The sequence below is a fragment of the Eptatretus burgeri genome, chromosome 11 (assembly GCF_056783735.1).
Source record: "Eptatretus burgeri isolate ZD-2024b chromosome 11, Ebu_testis_v1, whole genome shotgun sequence".
NCBI classification, from domain to species: Eukaryota; Metazoa; Chordata; class Myxini; order Myxiniformes; family Myxinidae; genus Eptatretus; species Eptatretus burgeri.
In genome coordinates this window covers 21,669,579-21,688,677 of record NC_140971.1, presented here as the reverse complement: position 1 = coordinate 21,688,677, position 19,099 = coordinate 21,669,579, and the positions used below count along the sequence as shown (strand labels likewise).

The following is a 19,099-nucleotide window of genomic DNA, read 5'->3' as shown; positions in this document are numbered from 1 at the left end:
AAACATCACAATGACGTCATATTTGTTTTTATGACGTCATCAATAAGAGGACGAGGATCTCAGCTCATTTGAGCTTGTTTTTAATGGTATTTTAACTCCGGCCTTCTACCAGACAAGAGGAACATAAATTCAACCTAACTTGTTCTTACAGTTGCTCTTGCAAAACCATGGAAACGTTTCACAATCGCTCCGGGCTGAGGAGACAAAGCAAGAAACTTGTTTTTCACATCAGAGATCTGCACGAAATGAGGTCTCAGTAAAGTGATCCGCACCAATAATAACAGAGGACATCCTCATAATATTCGGTTACCAGGGTGAGTCCCATACATCGGATTCTCATCATCGTCATCGAACTGGATACAAATAAATAACAATAACAATGACTCACAAATATTTTTGGCCGATATCGTCATCTTCTTCTTCAACATTCGCAGACGTGACCATTCTTTCAACCGGGACTGAAATCACCACAGAGAGATTGTGTGACGTAAAAGACCAAGGGGAAAGTATAAATAGATCAAGAAACGTATACGGGGTCGTTTATTTACTTCCGGCAAAAAAATAATTCTTTCCAGTTAATGAATGTTTCTTCAAGCAACGTTGAGAAAAAAATTATACCCGGATCTACACACGTCAAGTCCGTCGACATTTTACAAATTATACTCTTAAAATTCGGTCAAACCCCGTCATGGTGCGAAAATGGACAAAAGAGGAAAATGTCGCTTGAGCTTGACGATACACCTCCAAAAGAAGCTTCATTGTACGGTGACACTGTGAGGCGTGGACAAGCTGAGAAAATGTGCAAAAAAATAGAACGACACTCGAGAGAGAGTGCATACCTCTGCCAGGCTGAACAGTTTACGTTTTGTCTCCCCTTCAGTTGAGTGAGCTGGCTTTCACGTGCAGCATGTGGTTGCATCACTACTGGGAGCGTGGCTGTGCCACTGATGCAGTGCCCTCAATGACCGGAAAGTTAGTTCTCATTTCGTCGACCTCAGGAGGATGACATGCTATCAACCCCACCTGGTGTTAATTCAACGGCCACAGGAGCTCGAACTCAAGACCCTAATATCTTCAGCCAGCCGCCTTAACCGTTAAACCAACAACAGGATTTGTATCCCACTGATTGGCCAGATCTGCATCTGGACCTGAACCAAACTCGAATCTGTTTGTTCTTGTTGTTGTGTTGGATTAAAGTGATTGTTCACATACAATACACTTGTTACCCACCAAACTCGTCCACAACGTTTTGAGATATCATGCTCTCCGTGGTTTTTGGTCCCATCTCTCAATGGTGAAGAATCTTTTTTTTAAATCCTCATAACCGGATCTTCACCAAAATCGAATCGATTCGTCCTCGTCGTATTGTTGTGGGCCGGGGTTCGGCGGCGATAATCGACCACCAGGTGGAGCAGTGGAGTCGTCTCCCACCGAGCACCCGGAATTTAGGTCGTGCCTCTCGGATAAGTCCGAGAGTTCACGGGTCCCTTAGAGGACCATGGTCGCCAATACTTCGATGGCGTGGGGTAGGGTCCACTTGTCTAATTCAAATTTACCAAAGTACCCACGCAGTCCAACTACCGGGGAAACCACACCCTCAGCCGACCTTGTCCAAATCGAGTCGCTGTCACCGACTCGGATCCGGCGTAACCGAGCGGAAGTTACCAAAGTCACGCCGGACCAAATGAACAATTTACGGCACGAACGGCTTCACCAATTGTCAATACGCACCTTGCTCGGCCAATGCAGGAAAGCACAGAAAACGAGCTGGTACATTTAACACGGGGGATTTATTTTACAATAATAATCGGGGAGGGGAGCACACAGAGCAGAGTTATCACGAATAAAAGAAATGTAATTTACAAGCAAAGGAAAGCACTTACACAATTCTACTTACAGGATGGCGCCACACACACACACACACACACACACACACACACACACACACACACACACACACACACACACACACACACACACACACACACACACACACACACACACACACACACACACACACACACGAAAATGGACCTCGTGGGTTCTATCTCGGTCAAGCCGGGCTGGGGTACCTGTCCGCTTCGTGCGGCCACACCGACTCTGAAACCACCACGGTGGGACCCGAACCCACAACTAGAAGTCCACGACCCACGAACGAGGCTGCTCAACCAAGACCACCACTGCCTCAGACCGCTCCAGCCACGACCACGACCGTCTGCAGAACGCTCGTCGACAACCACAGAACGCGCCGCAATCTCCACGATCACCGTCTCTCAAACGCTGGTCCAGACAACCACACTCCTCCTCTTGAGGTGGGAGGGGCTTCTTCGCCTCACCACTCGCCTCCTGATTGGACGGTTGCTTGTCAGGCAACTCGTGGCGGCCTCCCGATTGGCTGGGGCATGTGTGTGATGCTTGCCTTCTGCTCATTGGCTGGAGGAAAGGCTCTCTGCTCCTCCACGGAGCGGAGCTTCGACCCGAGGCGACAAAGGCTCCGCCCACGTCCTCAGCCAAAAACACGTGCCTAATGGCGACCGGTTGAGTGCAGGACGACATGCTGTTGTTGTCGTTGTTGTAGTTGTTGTAGCTGTTGTATTAAAACCTAACCAAAAAAAAAACTCGTAGCGCACACACGAAATTCCCATTAGACAGAAGGAGGGATTCTAACTATAAACACATACTTATTGAAATAACTAAGCTTAGGGACTGCTGTCTGTTTGTGTGCACAAAGTTTCCAAATCTGCAACAATACATCCAACCTGTTCACAAAGTTTCAGCCGAATCCATCCACAATTTTTTGAAATATGCTCACAGACAGACAAGGGTGAAAAGATAACCTTGGTCCACCTTCGATGGAGGAGGTTAAAGGTACAACCCAGTTGTTCTATTTTTTCACCGCCTCTCCTTGGGTCTTGCTCCTTGATCTGGTCTCTTGGGTCTCCGACCCTCCCCAGCTTGAGGATGCCGATGTGTTCTTCCAGTAATTCCTACAGCCACAGGTAACTCTCCAAAAATCCAGACCGACTGCACACCTCAACTCCTTTGTTAAATCCTCTTTGCTATTTGTTGAACCACTTTCCAAAGGCTGTTGAATCCCACTGATCTTTCCTCCATGTCTTCATGCAGGCGGTGCACACCCCTGGCACCATCTTAGTCATACCTACACCTGCACGCAATGTTTTCTACCCCCATTAACCCTCCCTAACTAACCCAGGCAACCCTCTTACGGGTTGGTTTCAACCTTCTCCCTCTCCTCTTTTCCGGTTGTTCATTCTCTTGCTAATTTTAACCAACTGTAGCCCCACCATGTGTTCATGCCCCCCCCCCCCCGGTCACCTTCGCTTTCGATGAGTCTCGATGTTTTGTGTAAAATAAGAAACTTAACACAATGTACCGGTGTATTACCTGTCCCATGTCACCTGAACGGCACGTCGTTGGCTTTCGATGTTCATTTCCACTCTTCCATCAACCTTAAATTTTTGTAAATGAGGCATTCGATGGTTTCCAGTCTTGACACCTTCTGGCAGGGGTCGATGGTTAAACCACTTGCACTATTCTCAACGTACAGGTGAAAATCACAGATAGTCTCCCCAATCTCGCCGGGGAAGGTGGAGGGAGAATTATTTTGTGTCCCTGACCTGACCCTGAGTACCCCGAGCACATATGCCAGATTTGGTGGAGATTTGTCCACCTAATACCGAGAATTATGCCTGGTGTTGGCTTCATGGCTCGAGTGGTGGGCTTGGAATCCCAGGGTTCTGAATTCAAATCCCACTCAGCTGTTGAAGTAATACAAGGTGGGGTTGACAGCCTTGTTCATCCTTCCGAGGTCGGCAAAATGAGTACCAGCTTGCGGGGATGATGGAGCCGTTTGAGTATCCTGCATCGGAGTGGTGACCCGTCCAGGATTGTGCCTGATATCCCAGGAGGAGACTACTTCGGTAGTGCCGACACTCTGCACAGAGTACGGATGGATGGCGACTGAGAAATGCCTTGTTACCTCCGCAAATGAAGGTCGACGGAGGTCATGTTTTCACCTCTGCATGTGTCTGTGAGCAGGCTATCTAAAAAAGTTGTGGATGGATTCAAACGAAACTTGGACAGATTGGGTGTGCGACAAAGACAAATTGATTTTGGTAAAGATCCGGATCTGGCTGCGATAATTTTTCCGTGATTCTTCACCATTGAGCGATTGGGCCAAAAACTATGAAGAGCACGATATCTCAAAAAGTTGTGGACGAGTTGTGACAAAACTTTGTTCAGTTGGTGGATCTATGCACCCTACCACGTGCCATTCTAGTTTAATTTCACTGCAGTCTGTGGTAGGATATAATTGCTGAGCAACCTCAAAACTAGACCTGCATGTTGTTCTCAAGCTAAGTTAACGTTAATAATCATCATGAAGACTGGATTAAATGGCGCCCATTTCAACAAGAAGTCACACCCCACCCACCCCCTTTACAGGTACGGGTCATTGTGACGCCCCTTTACAGGTACGGGTCCCACTTCATACAACGCCAGCTCCGCTTGAGTCAACGAACGCAGTCTGGGGCAGCCGTGAAACCTGGTGTGTCCCTGCCCAAGGACCATAAAGGTCATGCTCTGGGCTACAGCTCCGGATGCTGAAACCCGCCTGGAAGACCGTACCCTGCGGCGCAGCCTCTTGGCTCTGGGTCTGTTCCTCTGCAGCCTGGGTGCGGTGCTGGTGCTTTCGGAGCAGCCGCAAGTACCTGGAACTTTCTGTGCTGTGGGTGCTCTGCTATGTACGGCAGGTCTCGGGTGGAGCGCGTATTACTACTACTCTAAGGTCACATATAACTACCCTGATCGCTAAACTTGAACAACGTAATGACTCAAGGTGTGGATGGGATTTCTCGTTATCCCATAAAATTATGGAATCCTTAACGGACTCAAAAGAAAAATGTAATGTCCAAAGTGGAAATCCAAACCGATGTGGAATAGAATCCACGATAAAAAAAAAAGCTAAGTTCATTGATTGTGGATCTATCCACTCAACTCATGGTTTCGGAGGGTTAAACGGACTTCCCATCCATCTGAAACGAGGCAAGGTTTACAACCACCTCTTTACAAAGTCATCATTAAAAGTCACTTATTTAATGTGAAACTTATTTTGCAGGTAAACGTTCAATACTCCAAAATGAAAACTGGAAAATGACCGAAACATTTCGACACGTCATCCGACTGTCTGATTTTCGAATAACTTTAAAGCTCTTTGAGCAAACAAACGTCCCTTGGTAATACTTGCTGGTGGTACTGCATTATGGAGCATGTTCACATGGATGATTTGTAGTCTGCTGTTCCCTCTCTAGTGTGGGAGCTTCAGACCCCAGATCGTATACTACATTTGTGTGGGTTATTTGGACCACCCGCACAATGGCCAAATTACAAACCCCTTTCATTGATGGGGGAAATCACATGTTTGATCACCTTGTCACATTAGTAGCTCAGCTAAATCCAGTGATGACAACAGCAGACTCAAGAGGTGGGCCTCACTAATGGTCAATAAATGGACCTCCTTCCCAGCAGTCAATCAGGGTAGGAAATTGACAGATATCCCCCAATGACCGGTGCTGACAGATGGGTCCTCCGGCTTAATATGACGGTTTATACCAGAGTATAAACTGTTATGGGTGACAATTTATAGCCGAGTCGAAATCCGCTCCGAGGCTGGATGGCTCAAAGGCAAGTGCACATCCAGGTAGTGGACAAAAAAAAAATGGAAACGCCAATGTAATCACTTAATAGGGCGCTGGGCCACCACGTATGGCCTGTATGTGCCATGGAATAGAGTCTACCAGCATCTGGAATTCTTCAGGAGGGATGCAGCGCCATTCTTGTATGAGAAAGTCAATAAACTCACACCTGTTCGACGGAGGTGGAAAACGCTGTCTTAGGCATTGTTCCATAATATCCCATAAATGCTCGATTGGGTTCTGTTGACTGAGGCCATGGCATATGGATAACATGAATGTCATGCTTTTCAAACTGTTGGGTGACCATACATGCTCTGTGGATGGGGGCATTGGGGGGGTTTTAATGGCCAAAGCCGTTTTTCGAAAAAAAAAAAAAAGGTTAAAAAACAAACAAACAAAAAAAAAACCAATGCAAATCAATGACAAGAGAAAGAGCAATCAGAGATTGCAGACCCTTGCCAGGACTTGCTTTGTGTGGTGTTTGTGTAGTTTTGTTTGGTGTATATTGTTTGGCGTTTGTGCACTGGTGTTACACAATTAATGACATAATTAGAACTGCCACTTTATAGCTGCTGGCAGTGATGACCGGGTCCCAAGCAGTCAATCCCGCTTTGAATGGACACCTGACCCAGACCCATGATGTTTATTATTATTCAATTGAATTCAGAATGGGATTAAAATATATTCAATTCAAATCAAATGGAAGACCAAATAGGTACAGTCCTGCATTGAAGTAATCAGAAGGAACCCAAACAAGGAAAAAGAAAACATGAAGTCATCAGGAGGAACCTGGATAGGATTCAGGTTTCACCTGCTACTCCTTTAACCTTCAAACCCATCCAGGCACAGCCAAGTGAGCCTTTAAAAAAAAAAATGGGAATAATAATTATGGCCACCAGACCACATGTCCGATCAAGTTGAAATTTAAAACATGTATTCCCCTATCACAACGAGATCACAATTGTGAAGTTTCACATCGACTGATTAAGCGGTTCCAGAGAAAACATTATTTAATATTTTTCTTAAATGCAATATGGCTGCCAAACCATGTCACATAAATTATTCCTTAACCTTGTACATTTATGTGAAGTTTCCCCTCAATCTGTCCAGGAGAAGATTTTTATGTTTTAGTGTACATCCAATATGGCTGCCAAACCATGTGACCGAGGACGGCATGTGTGTGAACCTTTTGTTCCTCATGGATAGGCGGTCATATGTGTAAAGTTTTGCCTCCATCTGTTCAGCCATTTCAAAGATTTCTGAAGGTTAAAAAACAACAAACAAAAAAAACCAAAACAATATGGCTGTTGAATCACATGACTGATGATATAAAAAAAAATGTTGTGAAACATTTTATCCCTCGATAACCCTCAAAAGTTTTCATACTGATCGGACGTAGCTTTCTACATTTGCAATCATGACGTTATGACGAGGGCATCTATGATGTCATAAACAAATCACACTCATTCCCCATGAGTACTTGCAGTGTGCCAAGTTTCAATTTTTTCCTTGGTGCGGTTTCAGAGATATAGAGGTCCAATTTTTTTCTGTTTTTCCAACATGGCTGCCACACCACATGACCTATGACATCATAATTATCATTAAAAAAACATTCTATGTGAGTATTTGCAACAATGGTGAAAATCTTGTCTCAATCCGACAAGCGGTTGCGGAGAAAAACACGAAAGTTCTGTGCGGACAAACAAACAAACAAACCCAAAAGAAACACCCTCTCCTTCGGCGAGGGCAACAAGAAATAAAAAAACAAGAATCACAAAATCAAACAAAATTCAATAAAAAAAATCAAAAATGAAACAATAAACCAGAAATTCCCCCAAAAAGGAATTCCCATATCTGCCCAGAACCCATTCATTCCCCCAAAAGAAATCCTCTGGCTCATGCTCACCACAGCACAGTCTTGATGGAATTGACTATCCTCCAGGCCTGGCTCCATTTGCAGCAAGGCACTGGATGTGGACAGAGCCCACTGAACACAAAGACGTCCCATCTGTTCATCACCACCAGGGCACATAGCTTTCAAGGAGGCCAGCCGCGAGCGAACAATCCTCCTCGGCGACAGGCAGTCGCACAGGACATGCCGGACCGTTTCATTCCCTGTGCATCAGGGTCAGGGACATTGGACAGACACGTCCAGGTTTCTCTGGAACTGAAACACCCGTGCCAGGAGACACTCATGGATGGCCTGCCACGGAACACCCTTCTGGTCGTTGGCGAGACAGGGAGCCAAAATGTTCTTCCAAACCTTTTTCGCGGTACAGAGGACATCCTTGAAGGATACGCACCTCACGCCGCACCTCCCTGGGGCACAGGTAGTCCAGGATCTGCGACAACCACCAGCCGATTGGCTGGTGAACCCCTCGAACATCCAAAAATGACACCGGCACGACCTAGAGAAAGGCCAAGAGAGTGGGAGGGACCATCCTTCCATCTGTGCGATGGACGGCCCCAAGAGTCAGCTGACACGATTAACTCCATGATGCAGACGTACACATGCAAATGCAGACATGCATATAACCATGGGACAGGGGGACATCCTTCTCACCCAAGGACAGGCTCATTTTAACAATGTCCATACTCCTACGTTCTGCTTGGGTATCCCCAGAAGAAGCTGAAGACCAACTTCTCCAGAGCCCGTCACAGTGCAAGAGGAAGTGTGGAGACTAGCTAAATTTAACAAAACAAAACAAACAACATCTACATTAAAATAAATTCCCATACTTTATGGAGGTCCTCTGTTTCAATCGTATGTACTTTATAGATGTACACAGGTTCCAAACGTACATCCTTTAAAGACATACTGTACTCACATTCTCATAGTATGTACTTTATAGACATGCCCGCATCGTAATAGCATGTACTTTATAGACGTACTCACATTCCAATTGTACGTACTTTTTCGAGGTATTTGGTTGAAAAAAAGATAACGCGTAATACTGGCTACCACCAGGTGGCGTTTGTGGCCTACGTGAGCACATTATGTGTGGACAGACAGACAGACAGACATACAGACAGACAGACAGACAGACAAACAAACAAACAGATCCAAATTCAATACCCCCTAGCAGGGTTAATAACTGAGGTCACCCTGACAATTTCACCTGCTTATGCCAAGTTCAAACAATTTAGTGATTTATTTCCTTTTGACTTCTACTTTATTTCATATTTTTGTTCTTTTTTAAAGGGACGTGGCATGTCATCATAATGTGCACGTCTCATTCAGCATGTGCAGGCAGCAGCGCGGGGCAGAGAGTCCGAACGGCGGATCAAGGCGAGGGCAGAACGGGCAGTGGCGGTTAAGAATGGGGAAGAGAAGGGAAAGACGACAACACTGGAACCCGGTGTTGAGAAGACCTCATGGTATGAATTGTGCTGGCTGCCCGGAGAAAGTGGTTTGTCAGGACATATCAGCAGCAAGACATTTGCTGTAAAACGAGTAATCAGTAAGTCCGTGGTCTGTCTAAATCAGTAAGTCTAAATGCGAAGCGTCAAGCAAGGAAGCCGCACGTACTTTTGTAGAATCTTTTTTTATGACTTTGCCAGGGTCGGAATACGGACCGTTGACATGCCAGACTCAGAGCAGACGCTCGAGCCATTATGCTATCAAGTATGATACCTCCACCAGGCTGAACAAAGTGAACAGTTTACGTTTTGTATCCCACTGATGGGTCAGATCTGCATCATCTTCATCAAAATCCAATGGGCTTGTTCTTGTCAACCACCAAACTTTTCCACCAAGTTTTGTCAGAACCCGTCCACAGCTTTTTGAAATGTCAAGCCATATATTATTTTTGGCCCCAACTCTCAATGGTGAAGAATCACTTAAATTAAATGGACCAATCAATACAATTTGTGGAAATTTAATCTGGAATCTCAGCATCATTAATCAAGTGCTCAGATGGGAATGCCCAAGAGGCCATTTATGAAACTTTGGATTATCTTGTATTGAAATAATTTTACAATTTAAAGTTTTCAACAGGCAAAAAAAAATTATACCCTTTTTGTCCTACTGTTAGGCCACACACTTAATGATCATTTGATAGATGCAACATTAACTGCGAAGTGTTGTACAAGTTGCAAAATAATTAACTTGCTAAATTCACTGCATACAAGGACTACAGGACCTTTGACATCACTTATTGATCATCTCAAGAACTCCTAATATTGAGCAATTAATAACTTTCCCTTTATCTGCCATTGTTCACAGCACAAACAATGGACAAGTTTTAGAATTCTATTGTAAGGAGACTTCCAGAACATATTTCTATGAAAAAAAGAGATATTTTGTTTGTAAGATTGTGGTTTATTGGACTAGTAATGCCCGCTCACTCCACGAGCGAAATATGGTATCAATCCCCCTCCCTCAGACAGGCATCAGTGGCTAAACCACATGTACAGGTGAATATCACAGGTCGTCTCCCCATCCTCATGGCAAGGATAGGGGGTGGCACTTTGTGACCATGACCTGACCCGTGGGTACTCCGAGCACATGTGCAAAATTTGATGGAGATCGATCAAGCCTTCTACGATTCTATAATTATCAGACATAGATGCAGAGAATTGCCTTGCGGGAAAGCATCATTGTCTGAGGGCGAGACTGTGTCATTGATGCAATCAATGGCATCTGCCGGTATTGCCAGGAATTTGTAATTTGTTCATGGTGTCGGCGATAGCTTGCCAACTCTTTGGCGAAGGACACTGTTGGATCTTTAACCTCCACCAACAAATGCTGGCAGATGGGATGCCCAGTTTAACGTCCATCCAAGGAACGACAAACACACACACAGACACATCGATGAATCAATCACTCTGCATGTCAAACACCGAGACGACAGTTTGTAGCTGGGTCAGGATTGAAACCCAGGCTGGACATCTTCGAGGCGAGTGTGCATACCTCCAGACCATCCTGTCAACCCATTTTATATCGTAGGATGAATGCAAAGTCACAGAAAAGGAGACTGATGGTGTCAGATGAAGGTCTGATTGTAAGCTGAGTTGTTTGTGGTGAAACACGGTATAAATGTTGGCCTGTTTGATGATAAACAAACTTAGCAATGTGAGTGACTCTTTTGAACTGTTATTTGCTGGATTGCTGTGAAATATAGCATTTGTCATATTATGGAATGTGCTGCGTTCTCTCATCCGACCCTCCGAACCAACAGGTCCCCTGTGCTTGACCATGCGGAGGATTCTTGCCCCCCTTCTCCTCAATGCCAAACACATCCTGCCCCCACTGCCAGCATGCACAGCCTGAATGATGGCGCACTTCCGTGCAGTGAATCAGAGAGTTCAAATCACACGTTCTCTTCACGGCGGAACCAACTGGAAGAGACAAACTATGGTGTGTCCTTACAGTGCGGGGACAAGGCCATACCTTCTGAGAAGGATCTACAGAAGCTGGATGGTTGAGGACTGCAGTGATGATTTGAGTGCAATCAACAATTGGCTTTAAAACTAGTGGTATTAGTGCTGGAGTTTTGCTAACACTGCAATTTGATTCCTCCTTTTACTTCGTTATTCAATGCTCTATTAAGTTGGGTCAGCGGCTCACAAGGATGTATTTATGGTCCAAGTCTTTCATAAATTGACTGGCTCGCCATGCCTGATGCTCGACTGGAGCTGTGTGTGTTTGTGTGTGTGTATGTTGTTACCTCCATATGTGGATTTCAGAAGGTGGAACGGAGTCCTCCCAGGACTCGAAGTAGCCACCTTTGTTTCGGTAAGGGATCATGATTCATGGACCAAGCCGTGAAGTTTTCTTGCTCTCAAAGTTTTGTTCCGAGGGTTACTTTTAAGATCATCACTGAGCCCTGGACTCCCGGACTGCTTCAAACTGTAGTGTGTAAGTGGTCTCGGCTGATGCAAGAGGCAAGAGTGGGATTTATTATGGACAGGAACTGGTCATTAGTCCGCATTCACGAAGTCAAATGTGGGGTTAAGCTATTGGTCCCATACATGCATACATATGTGCATGTCTGCATTTTGGTATGCCCTTTTGTCTGGAACTGCTTGTCAGATTGACAAAAAATCCTCACCATCGGTGCACTACTCATGTAAAATGTTTTAATGATAATCATGACGTCATAGGGAATGTGATGTGGCAGCCATGTTGGAAAAAAGGAGAAACGTTGGACTTCTGCATCTCCGAAACTGCTCTATGGAAAAAAAAATTGAAACGTGGCACCTGTCAAGTACTCCACATGGGGAATAAGTGTGATTTTCTTCATGATGTCATACGTGTCTTCGTTATGACATCATAATTGCAGACATAGAAGGCTACATCCAATCAGTGTGAAAATTGTTGTGTGTCATCCCAGGATAAATTGGTCTACAGAAAAAAATATATATATTAAGTCATCGGTCACGTGATTTGGTAGCCTTTTTTTTCTTTTTAAACCTTCAAAAACCTCTGAAAATGGCTGAACAGACCAAGGAGAAACTTTACAGGTATGACCACCTTTTTTCCTTGGTGGTCCATCCACAAAATGAAACAAAAAGTTCCCCATCCATGACATCAAAGGTCACATGGTTTTGCAGCCACATTGGATTACCCTGAAACATTTTAAAACTTTCTCCAGAACAGCTGGACATCCATCCATCCATTGGGACCCTACTCTGCGCAGAGTGTTGGTGCTGCCTAAGCAGTTTCCTGGGCTATTGGGCACAATCCTGGACAGGACGCCACTCCGACGCAAGATACCAGCAAGCTGGTACTCATTCTGCCGATCTCAGAAGGATGACAGGTTGAGTCAAACCCACCTGGTATTGATTCAACAGCCAAGCGGGATTTGAACTCAGGACCCAAGGATCGCAAGCCCACCAATCTAGCAATTAAGCCAACACCAGGCATAGAGTCCTCAAAGCTCTGATCTCAGAGCTGGACAGATCGAGGGGAAACTCCACATTAATGTTACAAAAGTCTTGGGGGATATCTGGGTGTTCACGAATAATTAATAGGTCACATAGTTTGAAGGAAAATATTTCAAAAATTCTCTCTCTCAACCGCTGCATCAGTCGACATGAAACTTCAAAATTGTGATGAAGTTGTGATGGGGAATATATGTATTAAATTTCAACCTGATCGGACGCATGGTTTGGCGGCCACAATTATTTAATTTCTTGAATCTGGTTCTTTTTGATTTTATTTTTTTGAATAAGGCTCACTTGGCCACGCCTGGATGGGTTTGAAGGTGGAGGAGTAGCACCTGAAACCCGAGTCCTATTCAGGTTCGTCCTGATGACTTCATCCTTGCTTTTTGCTTGTTCGGGTTCCTTCTGATGACTCCAATGCAGTACTGTACCTATTTGGTCTTCCATTTGATTTGAATTTATTTATTTTTAAATCCCATTCTGAATTCAATTTTATAAAGAGGACGTAATGGATCAGGTGTCCGACCGATCAAAGCGGGGTTACATCAAAGCAAAACATTGGGTGATGAAGTTGTGATGGGGAATATATGAATATATGTCGCTAGACTACCATTTCCTCAGGTTTTCCGTCTGTATGTTTGTATGTAATGGACAGCTCTGGAGGCCAGAGGATCAACTGATTTTGATGAAACTTGACTGGTAGGTTCATACCAGGATCTAGTTGTATGCTTTTGAGCACCGTTGCTATGGACGCCACTGCTGCCGAACGGGACTTTGAAATTTTTGAAAAAATCCGAAAAATATTTATATTTTTTTTTTTGAAAATCAAAAATCGGCTTCCGCGCTTTTATGCGCACTATAATCAACCTCTTTGTCAAAAAATTTCAGCCCGATCCGTCAAAAACTGTATGACTAGTATGCAATTATGCAGCGACCACCCATGTCGCCTACCGGCTTGCCTTTGTACCGGTCATCACTGTCAGCATTTATAAATAAACAATTGGCTTTAAAACTGTTAGTAATAATGTGGAAGTAATAATCTCGGACTCTCTGGAAAATCCTCTATTTCTCTTTGCCGACGACTCCACCCTCTGCCGTACCATCTGTCATCCCTCAGACTGGCAAGCAGCAGCTTCTTCGCTCACTGCAGATCTGGATAAAATCACAAACTGGTCCAACATGTGGAACATGTCTTTCAATCCAGACAAATCTCACACTCTCACTATGTCTCTTCGAAAGGACCGTTTACAAAACCCCCCATCCACTTTCTCAACAATCCTCTGGAAGAAGTCTTTTCTTTCAAGCTTCTGGGTCTCACTATCTGCCATGACCTTTCCTGGGAAAGTCACATTTCCAACCTCGCCTCAAAAGCCAGTCGCCGACTGGGAATCCTCCGTCGTGCAAAGTCCTTCCTCGGCCCTCTTGAGCTCCTGACCACTTACAAAGCTTTTGTCCGTAGCCTGATGGAGTACTGCTCTCCTCTCTGGGCTGGTGCTCCTGCCTCCCACCTTTCTCGGCTTCACGCTGTCAAAACCAGGGCATTTAAGATCATCGGCATCTCCCGCAATGAAGCTGAGTCTTTGGGCCTCTCACTTGATCACCGCAGGTTGGTCGGTGGTCTTTCTGTCTTCTACCGACTCCTCTCCAGCCTTGCCCCCCCCTGCTCTCTCTGCGATTTGTCCCCACCACATTTCCACAGGGCGCTCAAGGTCCGCCAACAACCCCCTTCTGGTAAAACTACCAAAATCACGAATCACTGCTCATCTTCACTCTTTCATTCCTCTTTTTTCCCGCCTTTGGAATAAACTTCCTCACTCTATTCTTTCCCATTCTTCCCTCCAGGCTTTCAAAACAGCTGTTCACCACCACCTCTTATCTTCCCCCATCCAAATCATCGATCTTTTCTACCCCCGATAATCCACCCAAGCCCACTTCCTTCAATTCTCCTGCTTTCCTTCCTGAAAGTCCCTGAAATGTCCATCTTCTCTTCGCCATGTTCCCCGTCCCATCCCCATCCCTCTCCCTTCTACAGTTCACCTAATGTGTCTGTTCCCCACTGTTTTGTCCCTTCCACTCCCGCCCCTCTTGTCTCATGCCTCCTTGCTGTGAGTTGTGTGTTAGCCCTCATACGAGCCTCGACCAAGGTATACAAAAAAAAAAAGAAAAAAAAAGTTCTCATGTTAAGAGCGTACATCAATAACCGTTCGACGGAGGAAATTGAAACTTTACCACATGTTACATCACCATTTGATATATCGCATATTACTTGGATGATGCAATCCCCCTCGGAACTTACATGGTGAATTAAACAAAGCCGAACGGCTAGAGACAATGTCACTTCCTCGCATTAGAAATTAGAATCGTTTTTAAAACTTCAGCCTTTATTGGGCTCGGCTGGTGAAAAAAGTGAATGAGAAGAAGAAGTACGATTTGGCGTTTGAACGATCTCCCGATATATAATTTATCGATCTATTCTGGTGTCTTTATCAGCCTTGGGAGTTATGAAAACACTCGAGAACGAGAATAAAAGCTCCGTTGTAAATGCTTATGAATCTACTCTACAGCAGACTCTTCAAAGTATAATTTGTACACATTCACATCAGAAGTGTAGAGAGATGAAATAACAAATTTGCCGCCAGAAGAGTTGGCTCATCCCAAGTCCTTCTCAAGACTGCGTGGCAGTGTGACCACTCCTCATTTTCATAAATGCCAAGGTGAGCCAATGAAAAAAGCCAAGAATTCACAAGGTTTCGGAAAAGCGACGATAACAGAAAACCTATACGCCAAGAAAACCTATAGAAAACCAAGACGCCAAGGTGAACAATGAATAGCCAAGATCTTGTGAAAAAAGCCAAGGAGTGGTCACACTGCTGCGTGGGGTAAGTATTCTATGATTACCATGTAGTTGTTGAAGTATTTACAAAGTGCATCAAAATTCATTGTTAAAGCATCATAGACTCATAAAAGTACACTATTTTTCCAAGAGGTATTCGAGGCCATATATTTATTATGCAGCGTACACACATACATGGCAGAATCTACTAATTTTCTTTGTTCGACCAAGATGAACCCTCCCCCACTCCCTCTTCCATCTATCATGGTGGTGGAGGGGTGGTTGAAACAGCAGCATGTAAAGTGATCACAAAGTTTTGTCTTGCATCCACGGTCAATGTAGATTAAATAAAGATCCAATTAGTTTTCCAACTGTTCACAGCTTGCTTTGTCAGAAGGAAATTGCGTGACCATTGCCGATTTGTGAAATGTTGAGGTTAATATTATAAAGTGGTATGGACTTTGAATTATATTAATGGTAAGAATGTGTGTAAAAGCAAAATCAAAAACCTGGGGCATTCCTTTGGGTTGAATATCGAGTAGATAACTGCCACCACGAGAATCCCTCGAAGTCAAGCTGGAGATAAATCTTCATAAGGCATTAAAAAGACATGAGGGCATCTCCAAAAAATAGGGGCAATACTCCTGGGTGCTCACTTGGTTGAACTAACTTTGGTTACGGGTGATGAAGGTTGTGGTCAAGTTTCATCGAAATTGTGTGTGTAGTTTTTGAGAAGAAAGGAAATACATATTTTGGAGGGTAACCCCCCCCCCAATACACCCCTTCACGCCCCGATTGTTTTTAATGCCATGAACAAACTTTGGGATATAATGGGTGATGAGGTTGGAGTCAAGTTTCATTGGAATTGTCTGTGTAGTTTCTGAGAAGAAAGCAAATACCTATTTTGGGGGTCAACTCCACCATACACCCCCTTAAGGCCCGATTTTTTTTCATGCCATGAACAAAATTTGGTACATCATGGGTGATGAAGGTTATGGTCGAGTTTCATCGAAATCATGTGTGTAGTTTCGGAGAAGAGAGCAAATACCTATTTTGGGGGGGGTCAACCCCCCTACCTCCCGCAAACGCCCTTATTGAGTGTAGATTTTGATGCGGTCAATTCACCTTCATTAGGCATCAGATACGAAGCTTGTTGCCAAGTTTCATCAAAATCATGCGTTTGGTTCAAGTGATAATGACTGAAGTGTTTACGGACTGACTGACTGACTCACACATATACGGACACTGCTTGATCACATAAACTCGCCAGACTAAAGTCCAGGTGAGCTAATAAGTGATCTCGTGAAATAGCACACAAGTTGCATCCAAAATGGTAGCAAGACTGATAAAGAAAATGGATGGACCAAGCCGAGCAATAAGTTACAGTTGTCAGAGTGGAGACCGAGCAAGTAAGCTTCTACCTTGGGTGGGGCCTGCTTAAGAGCAACGATCGAGGCATTGCACTACCCATACGTGAGGGCGGTTAACTCCCCTTTTAATTAAATGTCTTTCTTTTCTCTAACATCACATTTCTTGTCTTATTTGGTTTCTGAAGCTGGAAGGGTATTTTTCACATTCACTTGTATTTGTTATGCCGCACAGCTTAATTATCACTATCGTTTGATTGTTACTTTGCTTTGCCTTTGAGACGTCTCCTCGCAGATTGGTTCACATGTGCAGTCAAATCCAACAAGAAAAAGAAAAAGAAAACCTGCTGTCCAAGTGCAGTGCTGCTCAGAGGCACTGGATTTGGATCTTTCAGCATGCTGTCCCTTGGATGGTGATGTAAAGGTGGCTGTCCAGTCCCATGTGCTGGTATCATCAAATGCTATTATGTCTTGGTCTGTACGGCTGTACCATGGCAAAATTTTCTTTGTTGAGATTAAACGGAATATCTCAATTCATTTGAAATGGGATGTGGTCTCGGTGTGGAATAGCAACACCGTATCCCTACATGTCGTAAGAGGAGACTTCAGGGTTGGTATCAGGAAGGGCATCCGGCCATAAAAAAACACATTGCCTCAAAAAGGAAACCATGATAGAAGATTGTCATGGGATCCGCAAGGTTAACCCCCGCCATCGCAGGGAAAATGGCCTTCAAATGTTTGTGTGTGTACTTGAAATGGGATGTGGATATTTAGCTCGATTAAAATGTATAAAACAAGGTTGATACAAAATAAGATAAATAAATTGATAGATTACTGTAAGTTCATGGGATCTGGACATAGTACAGGTATGATGAGCCAAAAGGCCCCCTTACCTCCTGTGTTTAAGTTTCTTTGTATGTTGTCATAAAAAATAATATACAATATATATATATATATATATATATATATATATATATATATATATATATATATATATATATATATTGTTACGGTTGTGGAAATTCGCATTACACCATAAAGGGTCCTCAGGTGAGATATATCGATAAGTCCACGTGTAGTTAGCCCAAACCCGTTGTATAGAGGGAATTTATGTGATCCATTCGGAGTGTGATCCTTCAGTTAGTCGTTTTTCTTTGGCTATTATTAATTTGGTGCAAAGACAACAACGAACATTGCCACAACCAACATCTCAACGATCACGCCATTCATTACATGACGCCACCTTCCACAACTACGCCATCACATCTTCGCCACTCGCCATTCAACGAGCACCGTGCGGCCACGATCTCCGCGGGAGGGAAAAAACGAACAGCGCTTGTGGGGTTTTCCCACCATTTTTCCCCACCTGATGCTCCTGCCTGAATCCTCCCCCACATCGTTGGGTGTGAAGGGGAGGGGTGGGGCAGCTCGCTCCCGATTGGTGGATGCACGGCGTGAGGCGCTCGGAATGGGGGCACGCCCCCCTTCGAGAGCTGTCTGGAAACGCCTCGAAGAAAGGTGGAGCCGAGAAACGGGGCGGAGCTAAGGGCGGGGCCCCGCGCTATGAAAGGAACGGACAAGGAGGGTTCGCGTCTTCTGGGGCTGCTTCTTTTTCCTTCTTCTCTTCCTCATGAATCTCACTCCCTCTTCTCTCGTCCTGGTCCTGGCTTCGCGTTCCTTCTTCCTCGCTGGCTCTTCCTCTTCCTCTGCACTCGTCTGCTCTGGCAGCTGTGGAGGCTGGGTCTTGGCTCGTTCTGGTCCTGTGCTCGCGGTTTGGCGGGCGGCCTGTCCACGGAGGCATGGACGGGAGGCGCGGCACGAGCTCGCAGACCGCGAGAGGAGTCGGGGCCAGGCGCGAACACGCCGACGGTCGTGGGAGGAGGGGACGACGCGCCCAGGGAAGTCGCAACTTCCTTTTCTTTTAGGGTTTTGTGTAAATGTCTGTGGGTGGCGCCAGTCCGTGAAGTAGAAACTGTGTAAGTGTTGCCGTGTGTAAATAATTTCCCCCTTTTATTCGGTTGCAGCTCTGCATCGTGTTTTTGCTTTCGTTGCATCTTGTTTTGACTGTATGGCTGTGAATACATGCTTGTCTGTGTGTGTGTAAATAAAGTGCATTGTGTGAACTGTTTTCCCGTTTCGCTTTGTCTTTTCCTTTCATTGAATCTCCATCTTGCATCACGTAAGGGATTCGTAGTGGGTTTCAACATCCTGGGAATTAATCGGAACCGTCAAGGCTGACAATAACTCCGCTCGGTTATCCCTGTAATACGGAACGAACCGCTTAAGCGGTTCGTGTC

The 19,099-nt window shown here is 44.8% G+C and overlaps 2 protein-coding genes across 7 annotated transcripts in view; one reads left to right on the top strand and one right to left on the bottom strand.

Annotated features, from left to right (window-relative positions):
* The window catches only part of R3HDM4 (R3H domain containing 4), a 45,993-nt gene extending 45,428 nt beyond the window's left edge, over positions 1-565 (bottom strand). For all 4 annotated transcript variants that reach the window (XR_015049132.1, XR_015049133.1, XM_085845507.1 and 1 more), the window contains exon 1: positions 389-565. Coding sequence is in view for 2 of the 4 variants with exons in the window: in XM_085845507.1 (XP_085701633.1) it covers positions 389-444 (56 nt within the window). In the remaining 2 variants the exon portion in view is untranslated. The remainder of the gene's footprint in view (positions 1-388) is intronic.
* A 3,942-nt stretch (positions 566-4,507) lies between these two features.
* Positions 4,508-12,077, top strand: BSND (barttin CLCNK type accessory subunit beta). 3 transcript variants are annotated; one of them, XM_085845505.1, is made up of 3 exons: positions 4,508-4,747; positions 8,956-9,092; positions 10,895-12,077. In XM_085845505.1, the coding sequence occupies exons 1-3, from the start codon at positions 4,598-4,600 to the stop codon at positions 11,139-11,141; spliced, it is 534 nt and encodes a 177-aa protein (XP_085701631.1). In that variant the 5' UTR covers positions 4,508-4,597; the 3' UTR covers positions 11,142-12,077. The 3 variants fall into 3 exon arrangements, with proteins under 3 accessions (XP_085701631.1, XP_085701632.1, XP_085701630.1); XM_085845506.1 differs by having other exon boundaries at positions 4,510-4,763; XM_085845504.1 differs by having other exon boundaries at positions 4,510-4,807.
* Positions 12,078-19,099: the final 7,022 nt, after the last annotated feature.

Bases quoted from the DNA above. Each gene is read 5' to 3' on its own strand.
- BSND (XM_085845504.1), top strand. From the start codon at position 4,598: ATGCTCTGGGCTACAGCTCCGGATGCTGAAACCCGCCTGGAAGACCGT. The intron at 4,808-8,955 runs GTCACATATAAC...CGTCTCATTCAG, and splicing joins CGTATTACTACTACTCTAAG to CATGTGCAGGCAGCAGCGCG. The intron at 9,093-10,894 runs GTATGAATTGTG...CCGAACCAACAG, and splicing joins GGTGTTGAGAAGACCTCATG to GTCCCCTGTGCTTGACCATG.